Source organism: Vanellus vanellus, assembly GCF_965231255.1.
Source record: "Vanellus vanellus genome assembly, chromosome: 2".
Classification (NCBI taxonomy): Eukaryota; Metazoa; Chordata; class Aves; order Charadriiformes; family Charadriidae; genus Vanellus; species Vanellus vanellus.
The window spans coordinates 3,662,299-3,686,489 of record NC_138906.1 but is presented as its reverse complement, the minus strand read 5'-3'; the positions used below and the strand labels follow the sequence as shown (position 1 = coordinate 3,686,489).

At 46.5% G+C, this 24,191-nt stretch overlaps 1 protein-coding gene across 10 annotated transcripts in view; it reads right to left on the bottom strand.

Moving 5' to 3' along the window:
* OBSCN (obscurin, cytoskeletal calmodulin and titin-interacting RhoGEF) overlaps positions 1–23,964 on the bottom strand; it is a 209,400-nt gene extending 185,436 nt beyond the window's left edge. For all 10 annotated transcript variants that reach the window (XM_082480089.1, XM_082480091.1, XM_082480092.1 and 7 more), the window contains exons 1-4: positions 23,706–23,964; positions 13,436–14,576; positions 3,854–4,123; positions 1,319–1,579 (exon numbers count right to left, since the gene is read on the bottom strand). In XM_082480089.1, coding sequence (XP_082336215.1) covers positions 1,319–1,579; positions 3,854–4,123; positions 13,436–14,567 — 1,663 coding nt within the window. In that variant the 5' untranslated portion in view covers positions 14,568–14,576; positions 23,706–23,964. The remainder of the gene's footprint in view (positions 1–1,318; positions 1,580–3,853; positions 4,124–13,435; positions 14,577–23,705) is intronic.
* Between the last annotated feature and the right edge of the window lie 227 nt (positions 23,965–24,191).

Here is a 24,191-nt window from a genome sequence, read left to right as displayed (position 1 = left end):
GGTAGGAGAAAAGCAGTATTATCGTTCCCAAATGGTGGCTAGAGTTGGCGACCTGTTCACATGCAAACTGGAACTGCAGCAGAACCAGAAAGTACATGTGGCTCTCTGCCTTTAATGAAGCAGCTTTTGCCTAGGAAATGCAATGCCATCAAAATAAAGTGTCATAAAATTAGGCAACTTCATCACAATTTCATTTCAGGTCCGATCTCAACTACACTGCACCTGCTGCTACTGCTCTGTCAGTGGAAACCCTTGTTTAGATCAGATGCGCCAGCTGACGGACTTCTCCAGCCTGCATGTTGTATCAGTCTCCCCAGTTAAAGCTAATTAACACAAAGGTCCCCTCTTTCAGCATAACTACCATTGATTCACAGGGTCTTCCCAACTTTGTCATGTCAGAGACGATGAGAGAGGAAACAGCTTTGTTGGTCTCCCAAAAGGAAGGAAAATACTTTTCCCCTTTTTCTTGGAGTTGTTTTGGTTTTTTTTAATTTTTTTTTTTTTTTTAATGCAAACAGCTTAAGAAGCTAAATTCAAAGTAAGATGTTTCGAGTTTGGTGAACACTTCACTGCCCCTGAAATGCTTCATGCGCGTGTGTGTAGATGTTCCTTCACAGACGTTTTTGCTTTCTAGAATGGAAACACTCTGCCAAAAATGTTCAGGGCATCTATCTACTTCCCTATCACAGCCAGCATACCCAGAAGCTACCCTCACATCTCTGTAGACTCAAGACCTAAGGAAGGAATGGAATGCTTGCTGATCCTCCTCTCCAAATCCTCAGCAAAGAGAGAGAGGGAGACGTAAGTGGCCCCTATTTGCTAGAAGAGGTATTATCCCCACAGCAAGAATTGATAAATGCCCCTCAAAGAAACTAATGATTTTGGGAAACAGAGGTCAGCATATAGAAGGAGCACCCACACCGCTCTGTGCAATGAAATAAGGCAACTGCAACATATGCAACTCACTATGTTTTCTGAGTGCCTCCTGATGAGGAGAACATGCATGTCCCTTACCACGTGTTTTATTCAGTTACCAGTTTATGTTCACTCCAGCGCGAAATGACAATGGTGTGGAACAGACACATGTTTGTGCTGTGCTCTTTCGGCAGGACTCCTCTCCTCCCTCTGTTTTGATCTCTCTGTAATGTCTCATAATGCTAGCGTTCAGGCTGTCGGCCTTTTGTGGCAGACATCAAACCTTTTGCTGTCTTTGGACAACAAACTTACCATGGCAGTACCTAAAACAACAGTGCTAACACAGGAATACCTGCTTGCTGGGGAAGACACAACACCAAGGCCAAATAAAAGTGAAGCTTACTGGTTACAGTGAATTGGGTAGAAGTCCTGCTTTCATCGGCCAGGAAGGCAATCTCACCAGCATCTTCCATCTTACACTCTCGGATGATCATGGTATGTTGCTTGCCAGAGCATGTGATGGATATTCGATCACTGGGTTTCACTTCTTCTTTATTTTTCAGCCATTGGATGTTCTGGCATTCATCGTCCAGCTCCACACAGAAGATAGCTGTATCATTTATGAAGACCGCAGTCTTTCGTGGAAGTTTTTTAATGATGTTCCCTTTAAATTAGAAAGTAATTGTGATCAGCAAACAGCAGATAGTAAAGTCTCTGGCAATACCGGGCCATCCAGACTACAACAGGTCTAGCCAACAGCTCTCTCCTAATCAAAAAATTGTAAACTCTATGCAGACATCCCTAAATGAATTCCTAGGCTCCGAGTTATACAGAACAGATAATCCCAAGGACTCATTTTGGCCTTCAAAGAGAGAAAAGCAATCTTGTTTGACTACAGTCGCTCATGTTTCTAGCCTAACATGCAGAGTCTGCTGTTGGATAAACACAAGGCACGGGGCCTTGCCAAGAACAGGTTTGACAGTGATGCGGCTTTCATTGCCTGCATATGGTAGGAATTCAAATTAAAACTTTGCTAAAGTAGGGCAGTCTTAAACCAGACAGGTCCTCACCTGTCTTTGGGATTTCACCTACATCAAATGACCAGTAGGTCAAATAAACAAGAAGGCAAACACACCTCTCATTGAATTCATACAAAATGCACTGAAAACCTCAGATTTCTTTTTACAGTCAACCCAGAAATTCACACACAATAAACTTCACCTACTTGTGGCCTCTCCAAGTGACTGTGATGATTATGACTTATTAGAATAATCTCAAAGTTACAAGATGTGGCTATTCCCAGGAAAGCTTGGACAAAGCATCAGGAGACCACCCCTGTTGACAGATGGCTCCAGCCCTGGCACAGTCCCTGCGAGGCAAAAGCACCCTCACCGAGACAAAGCACCCAGAGCTATTTAATGAGAAGCAATGCTGAACTCTTTCATGAAACAGTAGATCAGGCACACGTTTCATCAGAAGGATTCAAGATCCCAATTCTCTGCTCATCCTCTCCGAAGCTTGGCTGCGTGTCTGCTTCTTGCCACCCTCAGCGGTGTCCCTGTCCCTGCAGCCCTTTGTGTCCTGCCAAGCCCTCACATTCTCCCAACCCCACCCTGCTCTCTCGAATCTTCTCTCCCTGGGGCAGGCACAGGGCTCCCCCAGGCACACTCTGCCTCCTTTCCCTCCTGAGAGCTCCACCTGGCTCAGTCACTCTCTTTTTTAAGATGTTCCAACATGTTGTGGTTCCATAGCACAAACAAGTAAAACAAATACCAGCTGTCCCACTGAGGCCAAATGCACTTACAATGTTTGGCTGGTCCAGACCTAACAGAAGGTGCAAGAAAAAGATGTCTATCTGAACTCTCCCACATCTCTGGACTCAATTTCCCCTTCTGCCTCCACCTATGTGCACTCTCAACTCTTTGCTAATGATACAAAAAGGAATTTGCACAAGGATGCATGTCACCCAGCTGTCTTGCACCAATTTACGTAGCAAAGAACAACTTCCGGTTTCACTGGGAGTAAATTCAGGCTTCAAATGAGTTAGGACAAGTGCAATCCTGTAGCTATGACAAGTCTCTAATTCATGCAACAGGAGACATATCAATGATACCAACACAAACCTCATCAAAATCAAAACTGCAGGTCTTGGAGTTGCATGGGTAGGTTCTTGTTCATACAGCAAGCCAGGGAGCTCCAAACCGATGGCCCCTTCTCAGGGCATGCCTGTGTGTCTGATGTGCCTGTCTACTGGCTGTGAGACACCTACAGCACACCAGGATCTACACCTACTTGCATTTCAGTCCTAAACCACCAGGCTCAGAAGGCTTGGACATGGATCTGTATCCACGTTTTGTCCCTTTCTCATCAGCTTTCCAACCACCAAAGAACAAGTGCGGATATCAGAGATTTGGAGTGTGGATCTGGTGCTGACCACAGCCTGCGTCACACATCAGACCACAAACCACAACTGCTAAGTCAGTTTCCCGCTGTGGTCAGCACCACTCTCGGACAAGATTCACCGTTGCATTTGCCAGACATCAGACAGCACCTGTGTGAGACAGTGCCAGGTGACACATCCAATGCGTGGGATCATGTTAAGGAAAGTCTACAACACTAGGCTACAGCTTGAGGACTTTGCCTTCTAGGAAGTCCCTTTAAGCATAAGGCCCCACCAGGTGATATCTCTTGTGCAGCAATGCAATCTGTCCCTGCTCTCTGACCCTGTGTCCCAGATACACCCTGGCAGGAGGCCCAGGGACCCACTGACCCACCACACGTGGTTCTCATCTCACACCATAACAGAGTCTGCTGTTCTTCACTGCACACATGTGTGGGGTAAATGCCATTCACAAGGTCAAGTCTGGAGCCCCACACGTGAATCTCACAGTTTGTAGGTGAGACTTGGCCAATCTGGAATAGCAAAAGCCTTTCTTACCCTGCACAGACAACTCTGCGATGGTCCTGCTCCCTTCTTTCATCTCGCAGATATAGACAGCATCATCATCTGCGGTGACGTTCTGGACAGTGAGCCGGCGATATGTGCCTTCTTCTTCGATGTTGTATTTCTTGCTCTGCCGGAGTTTGGTTTCCTCCTTAAACCAAGCTGTCTCTGTACTAGGAACAGGCACTTCACATTGGAAGGTGGCGGATTCCTTCTCCCTCACTTCAAGATCCCTCAGTTTTTCCTTGAAGGGTATTGAGGGTTCTTAAGAGGATAAAAACAGAAAGGAGAAACAAGAGTTTATGACAGTCTGTGGTAAGATACATGCAAATAAATAAGCCAATAGAAAAAAAAATTAAACAATAACACTCCTTATTAAAGATATTGATTTGTCCTGAGCAGCCATCCAAACCCATAATCACGCCCTACTACAGTAGGTGTTCTGCTTTCACACACAAAAACAATCTTAGATCCCAGCAGAAGTATTTTAAGGACTTACCTAAAAACCACGCAGTATCAGTCTGAAGTGCAGTACCTGCCCCACTACACCACACGGAGGGGTTTGCTCTAATCCAAAGCAATGTGAACAAGTTGGTGATAAATTAATAAATTCTGCTCTTGTAGCCTGCTTGTCCTCTAGTGTGAATATGTCTGCATTACACCCTGTCACCTAGTGATGCCAACAAGATGCAGGGCAGAGCGCACCCAGCCTGGCTCTATACATGGCAACAGCCACTTCATCTCAGAGTAAAAGCCCTGAAAAATAATCATGCTACAGGTGGGTAAATAGCAAACAAGCTGGTGGTAGGGAGAGGGCACAGGGCAGCAGCTGTAGGTGAGCGTGAGCAGCTGAGCTGGTCAGCTGGTGCAAGAACCAGTGTTTTTGAGGTCTTGCAGCAGAAGTGAGCTCAGCAGAGTGGTCTGAAAGGGCACAGAAAGATGAGGGGTGGCTGTGCACAGAAGGACAGATGTGGGGGAAAGCAGAGAAGTAACTGATGGAGGAGTTTTCTGTTCTCCCCACCAGCGCCAAAGGCTTTGTGTCAGCGTTTTTTTGATGACAACAAAAGAAGAGAGAAAGAGCCCAAGTCTCCCAACTCTCTGCTCTGGAGGAAACCTCCAGCAATGAGGCTGCAGTGCTCCAGCTTAGGCAGAAACCACAGATCAAACATGCAGAACAGCTGCATGGAAGTGACGGAAGACATTTTACAAAGAGAACAATGTTTAATTCCAGTGACAGCTGCGCTGTGAAATCATCCTGATACCCCAGCACTAAACTGGAGAAAGGGTAGTTGGACTGAAGAGGACAGCCGGTGGTCACAGCCACGGGACTGGTGCCAGTCATGTCACAGACTTGGATTAGACGGTGCTGATGCATCACCACTCATGACAGATCACATCTTGACATGTGCCTTCATCTTCTAATAACTGCTGCACCACCTCCCAGCCTTTTCTTGTGACTCCGCTCTCCCTCTCCCTGACCACACATACACTTCCCAGCTGGTAATTTCATGTGGTCACTAACAGTCACCATTGCCAGAAGTTAGTCCAAGAGTCAAACAGGAGTGGACTTCTCTTAGATGTATGAGCCCATGCGGCACATACCACTCAGAGTCATGGTGCTGTAGAGGCTGGAGAAAAACAAATCGAGACCCTCAAACATCCCACATCCAAGTCCAGGAGCCCCCATTTTGTAAAATTCAGATCTGGTAGCTCAGCATCTAACTGTGTCCATTACCTGCCCCACCGTTAGGACAGGAGCTGCTACAGCAGCAGCGCTCTCTTTGATCTGGTTTGCTCTTTTCTGAACTCAAGCCCTAGAAACTCATGCGTTCGGTTTTGCAGGTCTTTCATTTCACCCCACGTCACATAAATACATCCAATCATTCCTAGCTGAGCATAGCCTGGATAGAGACACCAGACCCTGAGAGACAGGTCACCTGGAGAGAGCGATGCTGTTTGCTACCTTGGTTGTTATCCTGAGGTTAAAGCCTGACTGAGCGCAATACCTTTAGGAACGGGAAGGTGACTCTAGCTCACCAGGCCGGCTTGGTTATTTTCTTAAAAAAAATGTTTTGCCTTAATGCACCTCAATTCAAGGCAAGTCGAAGTCTTCCCTTGAAAAGCCTTCAGCTATGGTTTAGATTGGAAATTAGGAAAAATTTCTTCACTGAAAGAGTTATCAAACATTAGAACAGGCTGCCCGGGGAAGTGGTAGAGTCACCATCCCTGGAGGTATTAAAAAGATGGGCAGATGTGGTGCTGAGGGACATGGTTTAGTGGTAGTTCTGGAAGTGTGCAGTTGATGATTGGATTTAATGATCTTAAAGGGCCCTTCCAACCTAGACAATTCTATGATACTATGGTTACACAGACCTCCTCTGCCCCCACTCCACATGTTAATTATCCTTTTTCTTTAACCAACAGGCAACTCAGACTCCTGCCTTGCAATCCCATATATCACCTCTGGAAGCAGCCCATGTAGTCAGGGGGAATAAAGCAGTTGTAATTCTCATGCCGTGGGAACAAGCAAGAGGATGAGATCAAGAAAACTTTAATCAGAAGGATGCCGGCCTCTGGGGGCAAGATACAGCATTGCTGTGTGAGACAGGAGGGAGCCTGGAGCTGACACCGAGAACACACGGACATACCCAAGGGCCAAAAAGAAATACAAGATGCACCCGAGGAGCACACAAGTGCATTCCCACGCTTGGAGCAGCAGGCCATATCGTTAACCCCTCTCCCTTTACAGACACTAAGCAGTATCTAAGGTAGAAAAAAAGAAAAGCTACTCTATGAAAAAACGCTTAAATATGCAAACAGAGAAGCATTGGTTGACTCTCGTATGTGTTGCAGCAACAGTAGTGCTTTTCCAGCCAGGGAAAGTAGGTGCAAGGCTACCTTTGGCAGCTTGGGGTGACAGATATGCTCTGAAAACAACTTTGTTTTCATCCTACAGACACGTGCACATACATCTTATCTCACTTTGAACAGGGCTTCAGAGAGACAGCAGGTGATAAACTGAATCAAAGCCTGGGATTCACACAGACCACAGCTTAGTTTTGCTTTGGAGATGCAAGAGAGGCTCCGACACCCACCAGTCTCCTCTTCCTGAATATATCTTCATGCTCTTTACATAGTCTAGCGTGTACCTGGTCAGACAGAGGGGGTTGGTTTTGGTCAGGGGACTACAGAAGGACCACAGGGCTCTTTTGAGTAGGCATCCCAGATAATTCATCTGGTCCATATCCAGCCCCCTGCCCAGGTCAGAGATGCTCAGAGAGGTGGCCAGGAGGGAACCGTGTCTCCAGTTGATCAATGGGCAACCCAGATCTCAAGGAAATAGCTGTGAAAGGCAGGTGGTTCATCTTCCTTGTCAATAGACTAATCAACACAGTTGGAGTATACAGCCATGTAATTTTTACATGAAGAAGAGTTATTCTGAGGAAGGAAGCACTAAGCTTTACACCAGCCTTACAGCTAAGTGTGAAAACAAATAAATACACTTATTTTCCCACTGGCCAGCATGGGGAGTTGAGCAGAGACCTGTTTCACCCCACATTGGCCTGCAGTCCGTCAGATTTTGACACACTGCAATTTCTCTAAAGTAGGGATCTTCTCTTAACTATTCATACAGCATCCAGCACAATTCAGAAATATTATTTGCTGTAACTACTACAGACACATCGGGAAGAGCTGCTGCAGATAACTATATTTGATCTGTCAGACTCCATAAATATTGACTGCTCATTTCTAAAAGCCTGTTTGTCATGTATCACCCTTTCACAAGGTAATTCTCAATGTAAGCTTATGCTAAGTATGACTCTAGTGTGGAAGATAAAGCCATTTAGCTATCAACCATTTTGCTTATTATCCAAAATGCTCCTAATATCTAAAAACGCCCTTGTAAGATAAGCAAAAAGTGTGCTCAGCTGAGGTTACATGTGACATCATTCCCACAGCGACCCTCTGTTTAAGATAAGAAGTACAACCAACTCCCTTCTCTAGTTCTTATAAATATCAGAGCTGGTTAGAAATTATTTAACATTAAGCAAGAAAGGGGATTTCTGATCTTTCAGTTCCACAGCAAAATGCTGATTTTGCTCAAAATACTCAATTATTCAAATCTCCTTTGAGAAAATCTAGGTGGTTTGTGTCAGAATGACTGGAGTGGAAACATGATCTGCTCTGGTGACTTCGGAAAGCTGTGGTCTGATGGTTCCCTGACCACATCCTTTCCCATGGATGCTCTCCCAGCTGGGCTGCATCTCCCACAATAAAAAGCTCTTTCAGGTCTGCTCAAGTCACCTGAGCTCCATGTACATGTGAGTCCCAGTTACCACAGAAGAGACAATGTAGAGCTGACACAGGCTGCAGTGTGGGAGCAGAAGCCAGAGGCCCTGAACTGTACATCTTGCAAGCAATCACAGACTGGTCAGGGTTGGAAGGGACCTCTGGAGATCATCCAGTCTGCCCCCCCTGCCAGAACAGGGGCACCTACAGCAGTTGCACAGGCGTTCAGGCGGGTTTTGAATGTCTCCAGAGTGGGAGACTCCCCCACCTCTTTGGGCAGCCTGTGCCAGTGCTCTGCCACCCTTAAAGCAAAGAAGTTTTTCCTCATGTTCAGACAGAATTTGCCATGTTCCAGTTTGTGCCCATTGTCCTTTGTCCTGTCACTGGGCACCACTGAATAGAGTCTGGCCCCATCCTCTTGGCACCCACCCTTTAGATATTGACAAGCGTTGATGAGATCCCCTCTCAGCCTTCTCTTCTCATGGCTAAGCAGACCCAGGTCTCAGCCATTCCTCATAAGAAAGGTGCTCCAGTCCCCTGAGCATCTTCATATCCCTCTGCTAGACTCTCTCCAGTAGTAGGGAGCCCAGAACTGGACACAGTACTCCAGATGTGGCCTCACCAGGACAGAGCAGAGGGGGAGGATGACCTCCCTTGACCTGCTAGCCACTCTCTTTTTAATGCACCCCAGGAGACCATTGGCCTTCTTGGCCACAAGGGCACATTGCTGGCTCATGGAAGAGCAGTTCAAGCACGTGCCATTTCATACACAATCCAACCAAAAGTGTTTTTCTGATCATTCCAAATCCACCATCATCTAGAAACAGTGGTGTGAATTTGAATAGCAATTCTGCTTTGTCCTTGTAACATCTGGACTCCTAGGTCGTGGCTTATTTTCAGTGCCCTGAGGGGTCATTTAAATTAATCTCTAGTATCAGTATGGGTTTTTTTTAATTTCTTTTTTTGACTGTACAGTTTCTTCTATTAATTTGTTTTTAGCTAAAGCAGAAATACTCATTAAGGCATATAATGAAGGCAATAACATTGCTAAAGGAGGAGAAATAAGAGAGCTACAAAAACCTACCTAATAGGAAAAATAAGAGATAGAAACAGCAAAGCAAAACCCCAACAGAGCATGGAGCAAGAGCAGCACATGGAGTTAGCAGGGAACTCCAAGAGCTTAAGCCAGCTATGAATTTGGCTGCTTGTCTTGAGAACATATTTCTCCAGAGTGTCATTGGCTTTTTTGTTTGGTCCATATCAAGCAAACTAGCAATGAGATGATGTTATTTTTTAAAAGCAGGTCCTGCTAACACATATTTTGCTAAGAATAGGTGCAGCCTGCAAAGAAGCCAATGTTTCCTTAACCTTCTCAAGGCATATCTGTCTGCTTGACCTGGGCTTCTCACTTGCCTACATTTCCTCTTGCCGATTCCTGACCTTCTCATGGGTTCTCCATTTATTATTCCCAAGGCAAGTTTTCCCTCTGCCTAACACAAAAGTTCCAGTGAGAGTTAGAATATGGAGAATCCTTCCAAAGGGGAGCTATCTAAAGTTGCACAGACAAGCTTTCACCTTCTCATGCCTTTGGTCATCTTACTAGTTACTGTGCTTTCCAAGTTTCCGTTCTACCTCCACATTTCTGAAGTTCTCTTTCAGGTCTCAAATGTGACTACCATGTTAGTGGTCATCCAAAATCAGTTCAGGTCAGAGAGGAATAAAGTGGCCTCAGCACCAGTCTGTTTTTCCAGTCTCTGTCCTATTTTGTTTGCAACCTTTAACCTTTTCATACAGTATCTGATTACTGTATTCAGGGACTCAGATGAACATTGCTTGGCCCAGACCCATCGATGGAGACCTGTATGCTGTTCTTGCTAACTTTATATACGGCCTCAGGACATCTCCAAAGCCTTCAGGAAATTCAAGTCAGTTATTCGTGTTCCTCCCATCCTCTCTGCTCTTTGATTTAGCAAAAATCACAAACTCATAGAATTATTTAGGCTGGAGAAGACCCTTGAGATCATCAAGTCAGACCTTCAGCTGAACACTGCCTACTCCATCACTAAACTATGTCTCTCAGCACCCCGTCTACACATCTGTTAAAAACCTCCAGGGATGGCGACTCCACCACTTCCCTGGGCAGCCTGTTCCAATGCTTGACAACCCTTTCGGTGAAGAATTTTTTCTTAATATTCAGCCTAAACCTCCCCTGGCACAAAGGTTTATTCTTGGTTGGTATTTCCTAACCTCTTTTACATCTCATGTTTCAGCACATGGCTTGTGATTTTATCCCTGCTCTAGACACTAGAATCCAGCACATTTCCAAATCAGAGTAATGTTGGTTTTCCTTAATTGTGAGAGTGACACTCTACCCTGTAGCCTCTCCTTTGAGATTTATGTCAGATTCACTACATCTCATTTGGGCACGGCTCAAAAATATCTTTTTCTTTTTTTTTTTTTTTTTTTTTCAGCTCAATGATCTTTAAGGCAAGGATACAGCAAATGCTTACAAACTGTGTTGAGTACTGAGTCTCTAGGTCTAGGATCCAGATTGACAGAACACAGGAGGTGAGCTAGAGGAGAGGTTTGACCTGTTCCCACCCCTATGCCCTGGGAGACTGCTAGGAGCCACCTCACAGGCAGAATGCTGGGCTAGCTAGTTTTCTTTTATTATTATTATCTTTAAAAGACCCATAAATATTCTCACTCAGATTATTGTGTTGAAATTCTGTGGACCAAAATGCCACAGCACACGTAAACCCATGAAGTTTGTCTTTCCTGGTACGTGTGTCTATAGACACACACTGTGGATGCAGCTTCACAGGCTCTATAAATATGTTGCTACCTGCAGAAAGACCAGTGCAGCAGCATGGTGCTTACCAGTGCAGCAGCATGGTGCTTACCAGGGGTGGCTGCTCAGAGAATTTAGTCTCTTCTGCACGACTGAGCAAAGAGAAGGTTGTGTGGCAAGATGACCTATCTCCCTAAACACGATGGCAGATGAGCTAATGGTGTAACCAATGGCATAAACCACATAATTAAAAGCTCCCTTCATTGCTACATCATTCTGAGCTGTCTTTGGAGGGCTGAGAAGGACTTCTGGTGACACAAAGGAGAGCCATTATTCAGGGCCTAATTATAACCAACGCACGTAGATTTTCCATGGCAGCCTTGGCCTGGTCAGAAAGCCCAACATGGTATAGTATAACAAAGAAACAGACCATAAACATTTCCACTTAAGCCCTCTGACTCACAGGCATCTCTTGACAATGGGCATTGATAAATAACCTTTTCCCGTGGTGCTTGCTCCCAGACCTGCTGCTCCACATGCTTTCCCTGTCTCCTTTGGAACAGGTTGCACCCATTGGGAATAATCAAATAAGATGGGCAGAGGGGAGGGTGCGTGGCTTTGCAAGACAGGTGTTGGGCAAGTAATGGAGCTTGTGCCATCCTCGGAGTGAACATCCACCCAAGGGCCAGGCTTGGTCTCCAGCTCCGAGTCCTGCCTCATGAGGTAATCACAGCTTTACGGAAGAGGGCAAATGACCTTCCCAACACCACTCAGCACCTCCAAGGGATGGCAGCGAGTGGGGCAAGTGCCAGCAAGTTCCACAGATCAGGTGTGACTGATGGATTCTGCCCCTCTACTCCACTCTCGTGAGACCCCACCTGGACTACTGCATCCAGCTCTAGAGTCCCCAACATAAGAAGGACATGGACCTGCTGGAGCATGTCTAGAGGAGAGCCACGAGGATGATCCGAGGGCTGGAGCACCTCTCCTATGAGGAGAGGCTGAAAGAGTTGGGGCTGTTCAGCTTGGAGAACAGAAGGCTCCAAGGAGATCTTATTGCAGCCTTCCCGTACCTAAAGGGGCTACAGGAGAGCTGGGGAAGGACTTCTTACTTGGGCATGAGGTGATAGGATGAGGGGGAATGGCTTTAAACTGGAAGAGGGCAGGTTCAGATTGAACATTAGGATGAAGTTTTTCACATTAGGAAGAAGTTTTTCACTTTGAGGGTGGTGAGGCACTGGAACAGGTTGCCCAGAGAGGTTGTTGAGGCCCCATCCCTGGAGGTGTTCAAGGCCAGGTTGGACGGGGCTTGCAGCAACCTGGGCTGGTGGGAGGTGTCCCTGCCTACGGCAGGGGGGTGGGAACTCAATGATCTTCAAGGTCCTTTCCAACCTAAACCATTCTATGATTCTATGACTCATGGACTGAGTCGCTGATGGGAAAGATGGTGAGTGTGAAAGGAGAGGTCCAGAAAAGGGAAACCAGAAAACTGAATAAAATCTGAGAGTCTTAAAGATGGGTATGAAACACACACTCTTCTTACTCATTTGGATTTCCATTTTTTTTTGCAGCTAGTCATAAACTTCTATTTTGCCACCTAAGTGGCAAAGTGTTTTATATCTGAGTGAATTTACAGGTGCTGCCCGGGTTGCCAGCAGTCTGCTGTAACCTTGCCAAATGGGAGAGCAGCTTGGAAATGTAGAGCTTCCTTTGTGAAAATATGCTTGCCACATTTTTGTCACTGTTCTGGTGAAATTGATCTGACCTCCACCAGCACTGAGGGACCTTCTGAAGGCAAGCCCATCACCCCCCACCACAGCAAACAGAGGCACCCTGGACCTGGTAGAGCTCTGGGAGCATACAAGGACTATAGGCTATCCAGCAACACAAGCTGGGAAAAGGCTGAAGAGGCCTGGCAAGAACAAGGCTGCTGGTCAGTCACTCTGTACAGGAAAACTGAGATGGACTGTAATTAGACTTGGAGCAGGTCCCCCAAGGGACCCAAGGCAGCCTGACACACTCCACTTGCAGGGAGAAGTTTCCTCTACTTCTGCATAAATGGCACGTGTGTGCTGGTTTGACTAAACCCTGTGGTGAATATAAAGGAGGGTAAGACAGCTTCAGCAGTCCCTGATCCAGAGGATGGTAACGGATCTCTTAGATTACTATAAAAGCAGCAGGGATGGGAGCTTTAGAGATCTGGTTTATCTCAGCTGCCCCACAACCAGATTGTTCTTGTAGAACTTCATCCATCCCTGACTGACATTTGTTTATTGCCCTTCCTAAACCCTCCCAGTAAGAAAAGTCTCACTTCACGTCATCTATTCCAGCACTTAACCCCCTCTACAGCTGGAGGGCTTCATTCATGTTTAACTCACACTCCTTTACAGCAGTTTGGTGGCAGAAGTTTTGTTCACTCTCCCACACCAATTTGGAAGCGCATTGCCTGTCTCCTCGCAGGCATGCCCACCCTGGTATGAAACATACACACCCACCTTTGACAGTGACAAGCACCGAGCTGTACGTTTGGCCTGCCAGGTTGGAGGCCGTGCAGGTGTACAGCCCATTGTCTATCTGCTTGCAGAAGAGGATTTTCAGCACAAAGTTCTCCTGATCGTCCTCATAGATGACATGCCGTCGCCCTTCCAAAATGACCTCGTTGTCCTTCTTCCACACGATCTCTGGCTTGGGCTCACCCGTTACGTAGCAGCTCAGCTTGGCATGTTTCCCCTCCGTCACGCTGCACATGCGTGTCAGTGTCCCAAAAGTCGCATTGCGGGCCCCTTTGGTGGTAAGTCCAGCTGCCCTCTCATAATCCCTGGAAAGGCTGTAGCCGATGCTGGACAGCCCTTCCGCCATGGAGTAAGACTGGGCAGATGTTGAATCAAGAGTCCCATGGGAGATGTCTGTCTTCCTGATCTCCTCCCGCCTCTTTTGCAAGTGAGACAACAAGGATGCCGTCTTGCCACAGCTGGTATCAAAGTGGCTGCTGCTGCCTGGGTTGGAAGAACCCTTCGTTTCCACCACCAGCGCGGCAGAAGCGCTGGCAGAGCCGATGGGGTTCTCTGCCCGGCAGGTGTAGGTGCCGCTGTCCCCGAGCCGGGCACACTGGATGGTGAGAGCATTTGACTCCCCGGCAGACTCAATCTGGAAGCGTCCAGCATCAGCCCGGTTCCGCAGGTGTCTCCCATCCTTCTCCCAGTTCACCGAGAGGGGAGGGCTGCCCTGGACTTTGCATTTGAACATGGCGTCTTCTCCCAGCGTTACTTTGATGGAAGAGGGTTTCTGGATGAAATATGGGGCTGACTCTGTTACTGTGGTTTCCTCTCCAACTTTTATGCTGACAGCTGCAAAAGCTTCCCCGATGGTGTTCTTGGCCCGGCATATGTATTGGCCACTGTCCTCCAGGCTCAGATCATAGATTGTTAGTCGATAGAGATCCCCATCTTCTGTGGTTTTAAACCTTCCCCCAGACTGGACTGGAAGTCTATCCTTTTCCCAGCTCACAACTGGGATGGGGTTTCCAATAATCTGGCAGCTCAAGGTGGCATCCTTCCCCACAGACACCATGAACGCCTTAGGCCGGGTCAAGAACCGGGGGACTCCACTGAACGAGCTGTAATCCATCTTGGTTTCCTAAAGGGTGAGAAATAAAAGTGTCAAGAAAGAACAGATTAGGTGGTGCAGGCAAAGAATTGCTGCACTTCCGTGGTATCAGGGCGTTTGTCATCTAGAACAGCCACATTTTATTGTCCTTCTCATTATGGGCGAGAAGGTCTTGGAATATTTTACGTGTTGCAGATTTCTTAAATTTGAGCTCAATAATCATAAAATGGTTTGGGTTGGAAGGGACCTTGAAGATCATTGAGTTCCAACCCCCTGCCATGAGCAGGGACACCTCCCACTAGACCAGGTTGCTCCAAGCCCCATCCAGCCCGGCCTTGAACACCTCCAGGGATGGAGCTTCCACAACTTCTCTGGGCAACCTGTTCCAGTGCCTCATCACCCTCAGAGTGAAAAATTTCTTCCCAATATCTAATCTAAATCTACCTTCTTCCAGTTTGAAGCCATCACCCCTCATTCTATCACTACATGCCCTACTAAAAAGTCCTTCCCCAGCTCTCCTGTAGGACCCCTTTAGGTACTGGAAAGCCACAATAAAGTCTCCCCGGAGCCTTCTCTTCTCCAGGCTGAACAGCCCCAACTCTCTCAGCCTGTGAATGCGAAACCACTGATGGGGAAGGTAGCTCACTTCCCCACAGGAGTCACTGGGTAAGATACAAGTCTTCAGGCAGTTCATACAGAAAGAAGATGATGGTCCCTTTCAACTTTGGCACGAGGAAAGTGATCTGCACAAATGCTACATAACATGGACTAGTCCTGTAGCCATAGAGAAACAAACGGACATTAAATTCTGAGATATATCTACCTATGAAGATACCATCTCCCTCATGCTCCTCTCCTCTTCCTTTTCATCTCTCTTTTTATATCTCATTGCCTTTGCTTTTGACAGCTTTTCTTTTTTTCCTCTTTCTCCTTACCTTTTTTTTTTTTTTAATTCTACTTATACAACATGCTCCGTCTCTCCTCTTGCCCCCTCTGGTCATTACCCACCCCTAGGCCTTGTTCTCTGAAACACGCTTACACAGACTTTACGGTAAACCCCTTTCCCCTACAGGGTCCAGCCTTTAGGAGGACACACAGATATGCCTGTCATGTTATTGACAATATTTTTCTTCATCCCAGTTTCTATTCAACACAACCACTGAGACACCCACTTTGGTGGCAATGGCAGCCAATGAGTATCTATGACTTATATACAGCCTCATCCAGATGGTGTAGGGCCAGACACAGCGGCAGTGGGGATGGGTGCTCGTGAACATCCATGGCTTGGTACACATCCAACATGGAACCGCCATGGGGAATGCATGCAGCAATCCAAACGGTGCCCAGGCTTCTCCAAAAAAGCCCACGTGGCTTAGGGCTTACAGGAAAGATGTCTCATCGCCCGCGTATTCTCAGCTGCTCTCAGAGGGAGCTGTGCACCAGCCTGCAGCTGTTTGACGACATGGATCAGTCGAGGGGACGAGGCTTAAGCAGCGTTCAAAAACTAAAGCTCATGCCAGTTCTGGTGCCGTTGAGTCCCGAGAAAGTCAAAAGAAACCAGTGGCACTAATCTTTACAGCCATATTCGCTCACACACAGAGTCTACCTACACTGGAGAGCAATGCAACAGAGATCACCTTCAGGGCCCCCCCTGAAGTCCACAAAACACACAAACTTTTCTTGTTTCTTCACTGCTCCTCACATGGACTCCTGGATGGCCTTCCCCTTCTGCTGGAGTGAGTCTGCTCCTAATCCTTCAAGAACCCCCTTTCCATGCATTGACTAGCATTTACTTTGATAAGTATAGCACAGCTAAAAACCTGGTCTCGACCCCATTAGCACCAGTAACTGAACCAGCTGACTCACCCTGGGAGCGGGATTAGACCTGACAGTAGTGCTCTGTAAGGAGAGCAAGCGTCCCAGCTCCAAGCCTCTCTGGAAGTCCTACTCAGAAGACTTGAGTGCACCATTTCTCTCCAAGTTACTCTATCTCTTTGGTCTTGTGATGCCAGACACTACTGTCCTAGCAAGCTCCTGCAGCTCCTCTCTGAGATATAGGAACAGCCTCTACTCAGGGGTGATGGCAGTGCTGCTCTCGCATCCGTGCTTTTTCACCTTCAAAGCGCCACACAAAGCAAAACGACCAGGGCACTGCATGTTGTAACTCAGAAAGGAAATAATGACCAGCCACCGCGACAGAAATATCCTTCTTAATCCAACGGCAGTTTGGCTTCCCCGCTGGCCACAAATCCACCCACTCTCTCACCCAATGGCCGATGCTCTCACAATCTGCCCCTCACCTCCAGCAGAAATCAGTAGGAGCCGGCCAAAAACCTGCTTTCATTTCTTGAGTCACCATTCAGCAGAGGTTTCATTATTTTTTCCATCCTCCTCCAGCTGTTGCAGTGCATTAACGTTAACATGCAAATCACCAGTGGCACCAGGGAGAGGGGGTTGGATTGACCTGCTGCATGACCTTGGGGAAATTGCTTATTTTCCCTGTGTCTTGGCTCCCTTCCCATTTCTTCTTCATATCAGGACAAGGATGGTCTCACAAATAATTATCTGCACAGTGTATATATACTTGCTGGAGTATGTGACAAATCATGCATAAAAATTAATAATGGATTACAATGTTTCATTTTATTTACTCTGCTGGGGATTGAAAGACACAAATTGACATTAAAACTAAATACTGGGAAAGTGGTGGCACAAAACCACAAAATGGTATTTGTTATAACCATTATTACCATTGAAGATGGCACAGCTGAGCTAATCTTCAATTTCCTTTGGGCCACAGATCTAAGGCAGAAAGAATCATAGTCTTCTTTCTATATTTAACCGGAAAAATATACTTATTCCTATCCTGTCCTGTCTCTCACTCTTCAAAGCACATATGAAACTCATAAGAAGCAGTCAAAGACCTTTGCTTTTAGAGAAAAAGCATCCTTTCTAAAGTGAGTCACATTCGGTTGTATTTTTTTTTCTTTCTGGTATCAAGCAAATTCCATTATTCCACCAAAACTCTTTAGAAATCAAAGAAAATGCTTTCACAGTTTAAACCTAAAAAGAAAAAAAACCCCAACCAGTAAGAGGGAAAAATCATTCTTAGTAAATACTAAGAATGCAAAGAATGTTTGACTTGCAGTCATTAGCGCTAAGACCGACTGGTTTTCAGTGGCTTAGAGTGGTTGCCTTCACTGCTAGTTGCAATGAACGCACAGAACTGTTTTTCCCTTGGTCTCACACTGGTCTAGAAATCTGTGAACTAGTTTGCACTTCTTTAGTCCCTCTTATTACCTTCAACCTCTGTCCTCACTTGAGCTTTAAAATGTGTTTTCCGTAAACACTTGCAAAGCTGCAAGCAGAGACACTGCATGAATGGTTAGAAGACGGAGGTACAAGCTTTGGGCTTGAGCCAAAGTACACTGAAGTCAGTGGAAACTTCCACTGAAGTCAATTGGTTGACGAACAGAGTCTTCTGCTAATTTGGCGAAGGACCATTTCAATGTTCGGGGGGGATGCTGGGATTCAAGTTCACCTCTGGAGAACCTACCAGTAACATTCACTACATTAACTTAGAATTAACAATCAAAACACAGACCCGGAGCTCATGTCCTCATCTTTCCCAGCCATTAGCGTGAGTTTTTTTGATAACTGTGTCAAAGTGCTTGGTTCCATCTTCAGAAGACATTGCCATGTCTTGTCCCTCCTAGCTCCCTAGTTCTTTCTGACAGATGTGTTGCTCCGACTCATTTCCAGCTTCAAATCCATAGCATCAGAAAGTGCAAAAACCAAAGCTGTTTCACCTGGTTTAGTGGGACATGCTCCTGTCCGTGGCAGGGAGGTTGGAACTAGATGATCTTCAAGGTCCCTTCCAACCTAAACAATTCTATGATTCTATGATCCACTTCTCCTTTGAAGCGGGCTCTGCATAACATGGAGAAGTGCCTGGAGCACAGAGATGGCTTACAGACACAAGAGTTGCCTGGTTGGGAGCCAGCCAGTGGCTTCCCTCAAACCAGCTAGGTGCAGTTTTCCTCGCCCACTCCCCAGGAGATATATCCACACCTGGAGGAGAGCTCTGCTCTGTGGGACCATGGTGGGCACTCTCCAAGCCTGGCTCTTACAACGGTGAGAGAAGGAATGCTGCTGACTTCCTAAAACTCTTGTGCATCCTCCTCCTCCTCTGCCCTCCTGTGCTAAACAGTGCCCAAACAAGCCCCAGCTGCTCGCTGGTATCTCTGATAGTTAAGAACAGTTAAAACACAGGGAAGCTGCTGCATCAGGTGCCTGTTGCTTTTGCTCCTGAACCACAGTGGTGCAGCAAATCCATCCAAGATGCTTCTTTCCAGTGGCCATAGCCTCAAGGTCCAGCCTCCCTCTCCCATTGCTCCCAAACACTTGCCTGGTGGTTGCAGCTCCCTTATCTCCATCAGGTACAAGCCACTGTGTTCACAGACCTCCTAATGCAAGGTGAAGACCCCACGTCCCATGCCATAATCTACGCTGCACCTTGCTCTCCACCAGTTTTCATCACATGCCCTCACCCGCAACGCTCCTTATGCCATTATGAATGGCCAGGGTGCCAGAAGAAAACCCAGGGATCAGCAAAAGCAGTGTGTGCTCATCAATATTATTTTAGTTTCTAACACAATAGGAAAGCAACATGGGGTTTATTCCTTGCCCTGCCACTGGCTTACTTTTAATCATCAGAAGGTCACTCAAATTCTTGTATCTTCAGTACCTGTCTGAAAAAAGAGCATGAAAACCTTGTCTTATGGGTGTTGAGAGCATGAAATCCAGTAACCGGTATGAAATCCTAACTTGTGGCAAGGATGAAGTTACAATAAGTATCTAAAACTCAGACAGATCAAACCATTTAGATAGGCTGCACTAGATAAACTACATTTTATAAGTTTAAATGGGATAAAATGCATCACATTATATTAGGCTGATAAATAGATTTAGGAGTTAGAGAGAGAAGATAGCCTTGTGGACATACACAAAGGACAAGATTTAATATTCCTATAGGGCAACTCGTTAAACAATTACACTAATTCAGTTTCTTTCTATGTATATTCCAACTTTAAAAAAAAATAAATAGTAACTCTGCAGGTGCCAGGACAGCTCCCTCGGAAGCCATAGGACCAACGACAAAGCATGAATAAGCCCAGTCAAGGCAGATGCCCTTTCCAATTAAACTCAGACATTCACCGGTGTCATATTTCTCCTTGTAATCCCTCTGTGATTAATCATTTGCAGCAGAGATCACATTCCCATCTGGGTATTTCTGAGCACACCCAAGGCAAAGTAGTGGCACTTGGAATTTTACTTTGGTCTTTATTCATTCAAATTTTCACTGGTTTACGTTTGGGGGGAAGAGGCACAAGAGCACAGACCTGTCAGATAATGCAAATAAATCAAAATCACTGCCCAGGAACCAACACATGGCCATGCAGCCAGTCAAGGCCTCCTACCCACTCTGTACCTCACCGCTTTCCATCTCTGCCCTACATCTGCTTCCCCACAGACAAGCAAGCCCCTGCCAGTGGAAACAACCTTGGACTACTCCAGTTCCTGCTGGACTGGCCTGAGGTGGCACTCATCAGGAAAGACATCAGGAAATGTTGAGTCCTGATGGTGGTGCCATCACTCTCTTGACCTCCTGTGATTCACCGTGCTGTGCTGGCTGACGGGTTGGCTTCAGGTTGCTTCATCAATGTTAAGCCACATCTGGAAAGCCTTCAACAACCTCTGGGTAGGTGCAGGTCCCACACCATGGCATAGTGCCCCCCATGCAGTCAGCAGCCTGTAATGATGCTCTCTGGCGTGAGAGAGGGCAGGGGTGGCACGTTATTCTCTGTCCAAGACTTTCTATTCATCTCAACAGTTAGAAAGGGAATCCTGTCCACCATGACCCTGGCTGAAAAGCACCAATTCATAAAATATTCCCCATATTCATAAAATATTCCCACGACAAATACGGCCACAAGAGGCACACCTGCATAATCAGAAACCTGGAGGATGCAAAGCACGTGTGACAGCAGACACCTAAACCTAAGACCACTAAAGTCCAAACACAGATCAGGACCACAGAGGTTCTCTCTGACACCAAGTTAAGACTCATCCCATGCCTGCTTGCTCATTTTCTCAAGCCTCTTTTACCCTTTCTTTGCCCAAGGAGCAAACTGTTGCTCCGGAGTCTTTTTATTTCTATTAGAGTTCATATTTCCTGGACCTTCTCTGCAACACCAACTGCGAAGCCTTGCACTCCGTCCTCTCCTGATGGGAAAAGTAAAATTAATGGGGAACCTCCCATCTCAGGGTCCCCAGCTTTCAAAGAATACCACTGAAACCAAAGCTCTAGATAAAAATCAAGGCAGCGCTGGTATTACTGCATGTCTGCATATGTTGTTCCATCTAAAAACATCAGGAAACGGAGTCTGTGGGTGGGAAGGGAAGTTGATGGGTCACAAAATGGGAAGTGCGGATTTCCTTTGATGTTTAAAGTTCTGCTGAGGGAAAACGGCGGTAACCCAGCTGCCCTGTTACTTCTAACAACCTCCCAGGGAACGGGCAATGTTGAAATAGCACAAGTATTCAGTGTCAGCTGCAAGCTCACTGACATCAGACGGGCACGGATGGACACCTACAAGCTGTTATACCATGCTTTGAGGGTGAAATGCACACCAGCACACCCAGTCCTACATGCCCATTACATCTCTAAATCAGGTGTAAGTAGAGATTTGCACTGATGCACTAATCTGAGATGGCAGAATTTATCCAATGCCCCTTTCATCAGAGCAGGAACAGTGTTTGCCACTGAGAAGCTGCGCTCAGAGCTTAGCTTGGGCTACTCTAAATTCCACTTCAGTGAGGGACGACTGATTTTGGCATGTTCAAAGGTCATTTGATGAGCAGATGGAAGCGCTTTCTGTGGTGGTTTGGAGGATCGGTCTCCATGTGCTGTAGATGCTGAACACAGAGTACCTGCCATAAATTAAGCCTAGTGCAATAAGCTTCTAACTCAATTCAGAGTAAGGTTCATTTGCATTCCCTTCCATCTATTGCCTCCGTGGTAAGCCAACATCCACAGGAGATGTGAAGGGAAGTTTCACAGCAGGTCAGTGGCTAACATGGTGGTACACTCGGTGAGCAGCCCTCAGCAAAAAGATGGGTAAGCTCAAGGCAAGACAGTCTTACATTTCTGACCTCAGGGTAGGGCTAAATATGCACCAGCTGCCTAGGAAGGGACCTGCATCACCTCATGGTCCCAGTATTAATTCTTCATCAATAACCTGAATATTTCCAGTGACTGGTAGCAAACAAGAGAGTCAAACAAACCATTGGAAAATTCCAACAAGAAAAAGAACAAACGGTATGGTTTGTGCACAGTATCGAGCGAGGCAGTCAGATCACCCTCCAGCCACATAAGCGAGCATACACTTAATGTAACTGAAGCCACTTAGATGACTTATACAGTTAAAGCACATATTAACTTTCCTCTTTGCTACAGAAATAGACTTATTGTTTATAAAACTCATCCCTCTTTTAACCACATGGCCAGAAAATACTTCCCATCAACACACCAATAGCTTCAAGAAGCTCCAGGCAAAGAAGGAATAACTTCTTCCTACTTGGTCTTTGCTACAGCACAGGGGTTTCACTTTGATTTCCCCCCCTCGATGGGGCTACAAAACAACCCCAGAAGCTTCCAAAGGACTAAAAACTTCAAGACTCCATGGCAGCATCTTTCCCTTTCATTTTTCTGAGCCTGAAGGCACCCGGACTGCTCTGACAATGTGTAAGAAAAGGCTACAAGCACAGGGGAGGTCTTGGACATACAGCGATGCTCATTCCTGCTCCAGGGGGGTGAGAAGGCAGGAGATGCATCGAGGGAGAAGACAAAAAAATCTGGCTTTGCCACCCCTGGGGACAGAAAAGGAGCGATGTAAATTCTAGCAATTTCATCACAAATTTCACCCAGCCCTATTTCATTTAACATGCAGCACCTGGAGGGAAGTGGCTATGGCAGAATCCCGGCTGTAGGTGCAAACCAGCGCCTGCCTGGATGACAAAGACTGACAACTTGAGACAGGTGAGCTTTAAAGACCCAGAGAAACAGTGGGTTCGCACTGGTTTATTTTACTTTATTGGTCTTGTGGTTTAGAAGGCTAGACTTTTATATGTCTGAAGCTGGCAGCACTAGGTTACGGCTGCACTAATGCATGTTTCCTCTCCGCATGCACACATGCAGAAGTGCATGTACCTTCCTCTCCCTTGCACAAATAAAACCAGCACCAAACCAAATCATCCCAACTCTTAAATCCTTTTCTTAATGCAGAAAAATAAACTCGCTTATGTTAAGCTAGAAACACGGCCTCCAGTATTAGCGCATGTGATTTCCTACACGGGGGAGTTGCAGGATCACAGCTTCCACAGGGACATAGAATTCCCTCAGTGACAATTAGCAGCAAGACTCCGACCTAAGCCCTTGTATTTTAACAAGTGGACGTCATTGTCATTACAGCCACTCCACCCCATTGAGCTGTTGGGCCAAAAATAGCCTCAGCTGTCGAGCTCCATCTCTCTCCATCTCTCGTCAGAGCCATTTGTAGAAATGCGAGGAGAGTGGGGGGTTGCAGCGTGAATCAGTGTCGACACCCGAGAGAAGCTCAGAGGAAAAAAAAAAAAAGCCCTTGCTGAAGAGAAAAGCAGCACTGAGGTTATGCCCTGGAAATAAAACATTTTAAAACAACTTCTTGCTGTCACTTCTCCACAGGTACCATATTTTTTCCATGCATGCTGCCATTGCTGATTTGGGGACAAAACATTAACAAGTAGAATCAACAGCTTTAAACCTGATTTTCCTCTCTTTCCTCCTCTCTGGAGGTTGATCCTTTTGATAACATTGCCAGAAACAATTAAGCAAAGCAATCCACATTCAGTTCAGACCAGGAGGAGGATGGATTTTACCACCTGTACCTTCAGCTCCATCTTCTAATATGTTTTATAAAGCAAGACATACTCCAGCATAGTAACAGTGACACAGAAATAACCTCACTCCTCCCTCAGCTACTAAAAACATTCTCTACTTTTTGCTGGAAACCATAGTCCCCAAGTCCGCTTCTCTTTAGAGGAAGGTTTAGGTCTTACCTGGAGTCTTCTCAGAGTCTGAGGAGAAACAAAGCTCTGGGCAGGGTAAGAAAAAGCTGATTCCTACTGAGATGACAGAAGGGGGAAGGGGGAAAAGGGGAACAGAGGACATGGGGAGATCATGTTGGTTTTGGTTCCCCCCCCCCGCCTTTCCCCTCCAAGAAAATAAAACAGAAACCCCAGTGGTGGCAGGGACGCGCAGCAGAAGGTCCCCCCCAAGTCCCCCGGCAGTGGCTTTGCTGCTGGGGGTTAGACTGTCCCTCCCCACCCCTCCACTGGGTTCTCCTCCTCCTCCAGTCAAATTGCTGACGTGCTTTGCTGTCCCTCTGCAGCCCAGCTCCAAAATAGCTCCGGGTGTCATTTAGCGGGGAGATTAAGTTTCCTGCAGGAGAGAGGCAAAAGGGCATCATTTGAGGGACTCGCTGGGACGGTCCAGCAACAAGGTGGGGAGGAAAAACCAGAGGGGGGTGTGTTTGGTGGTGTGGA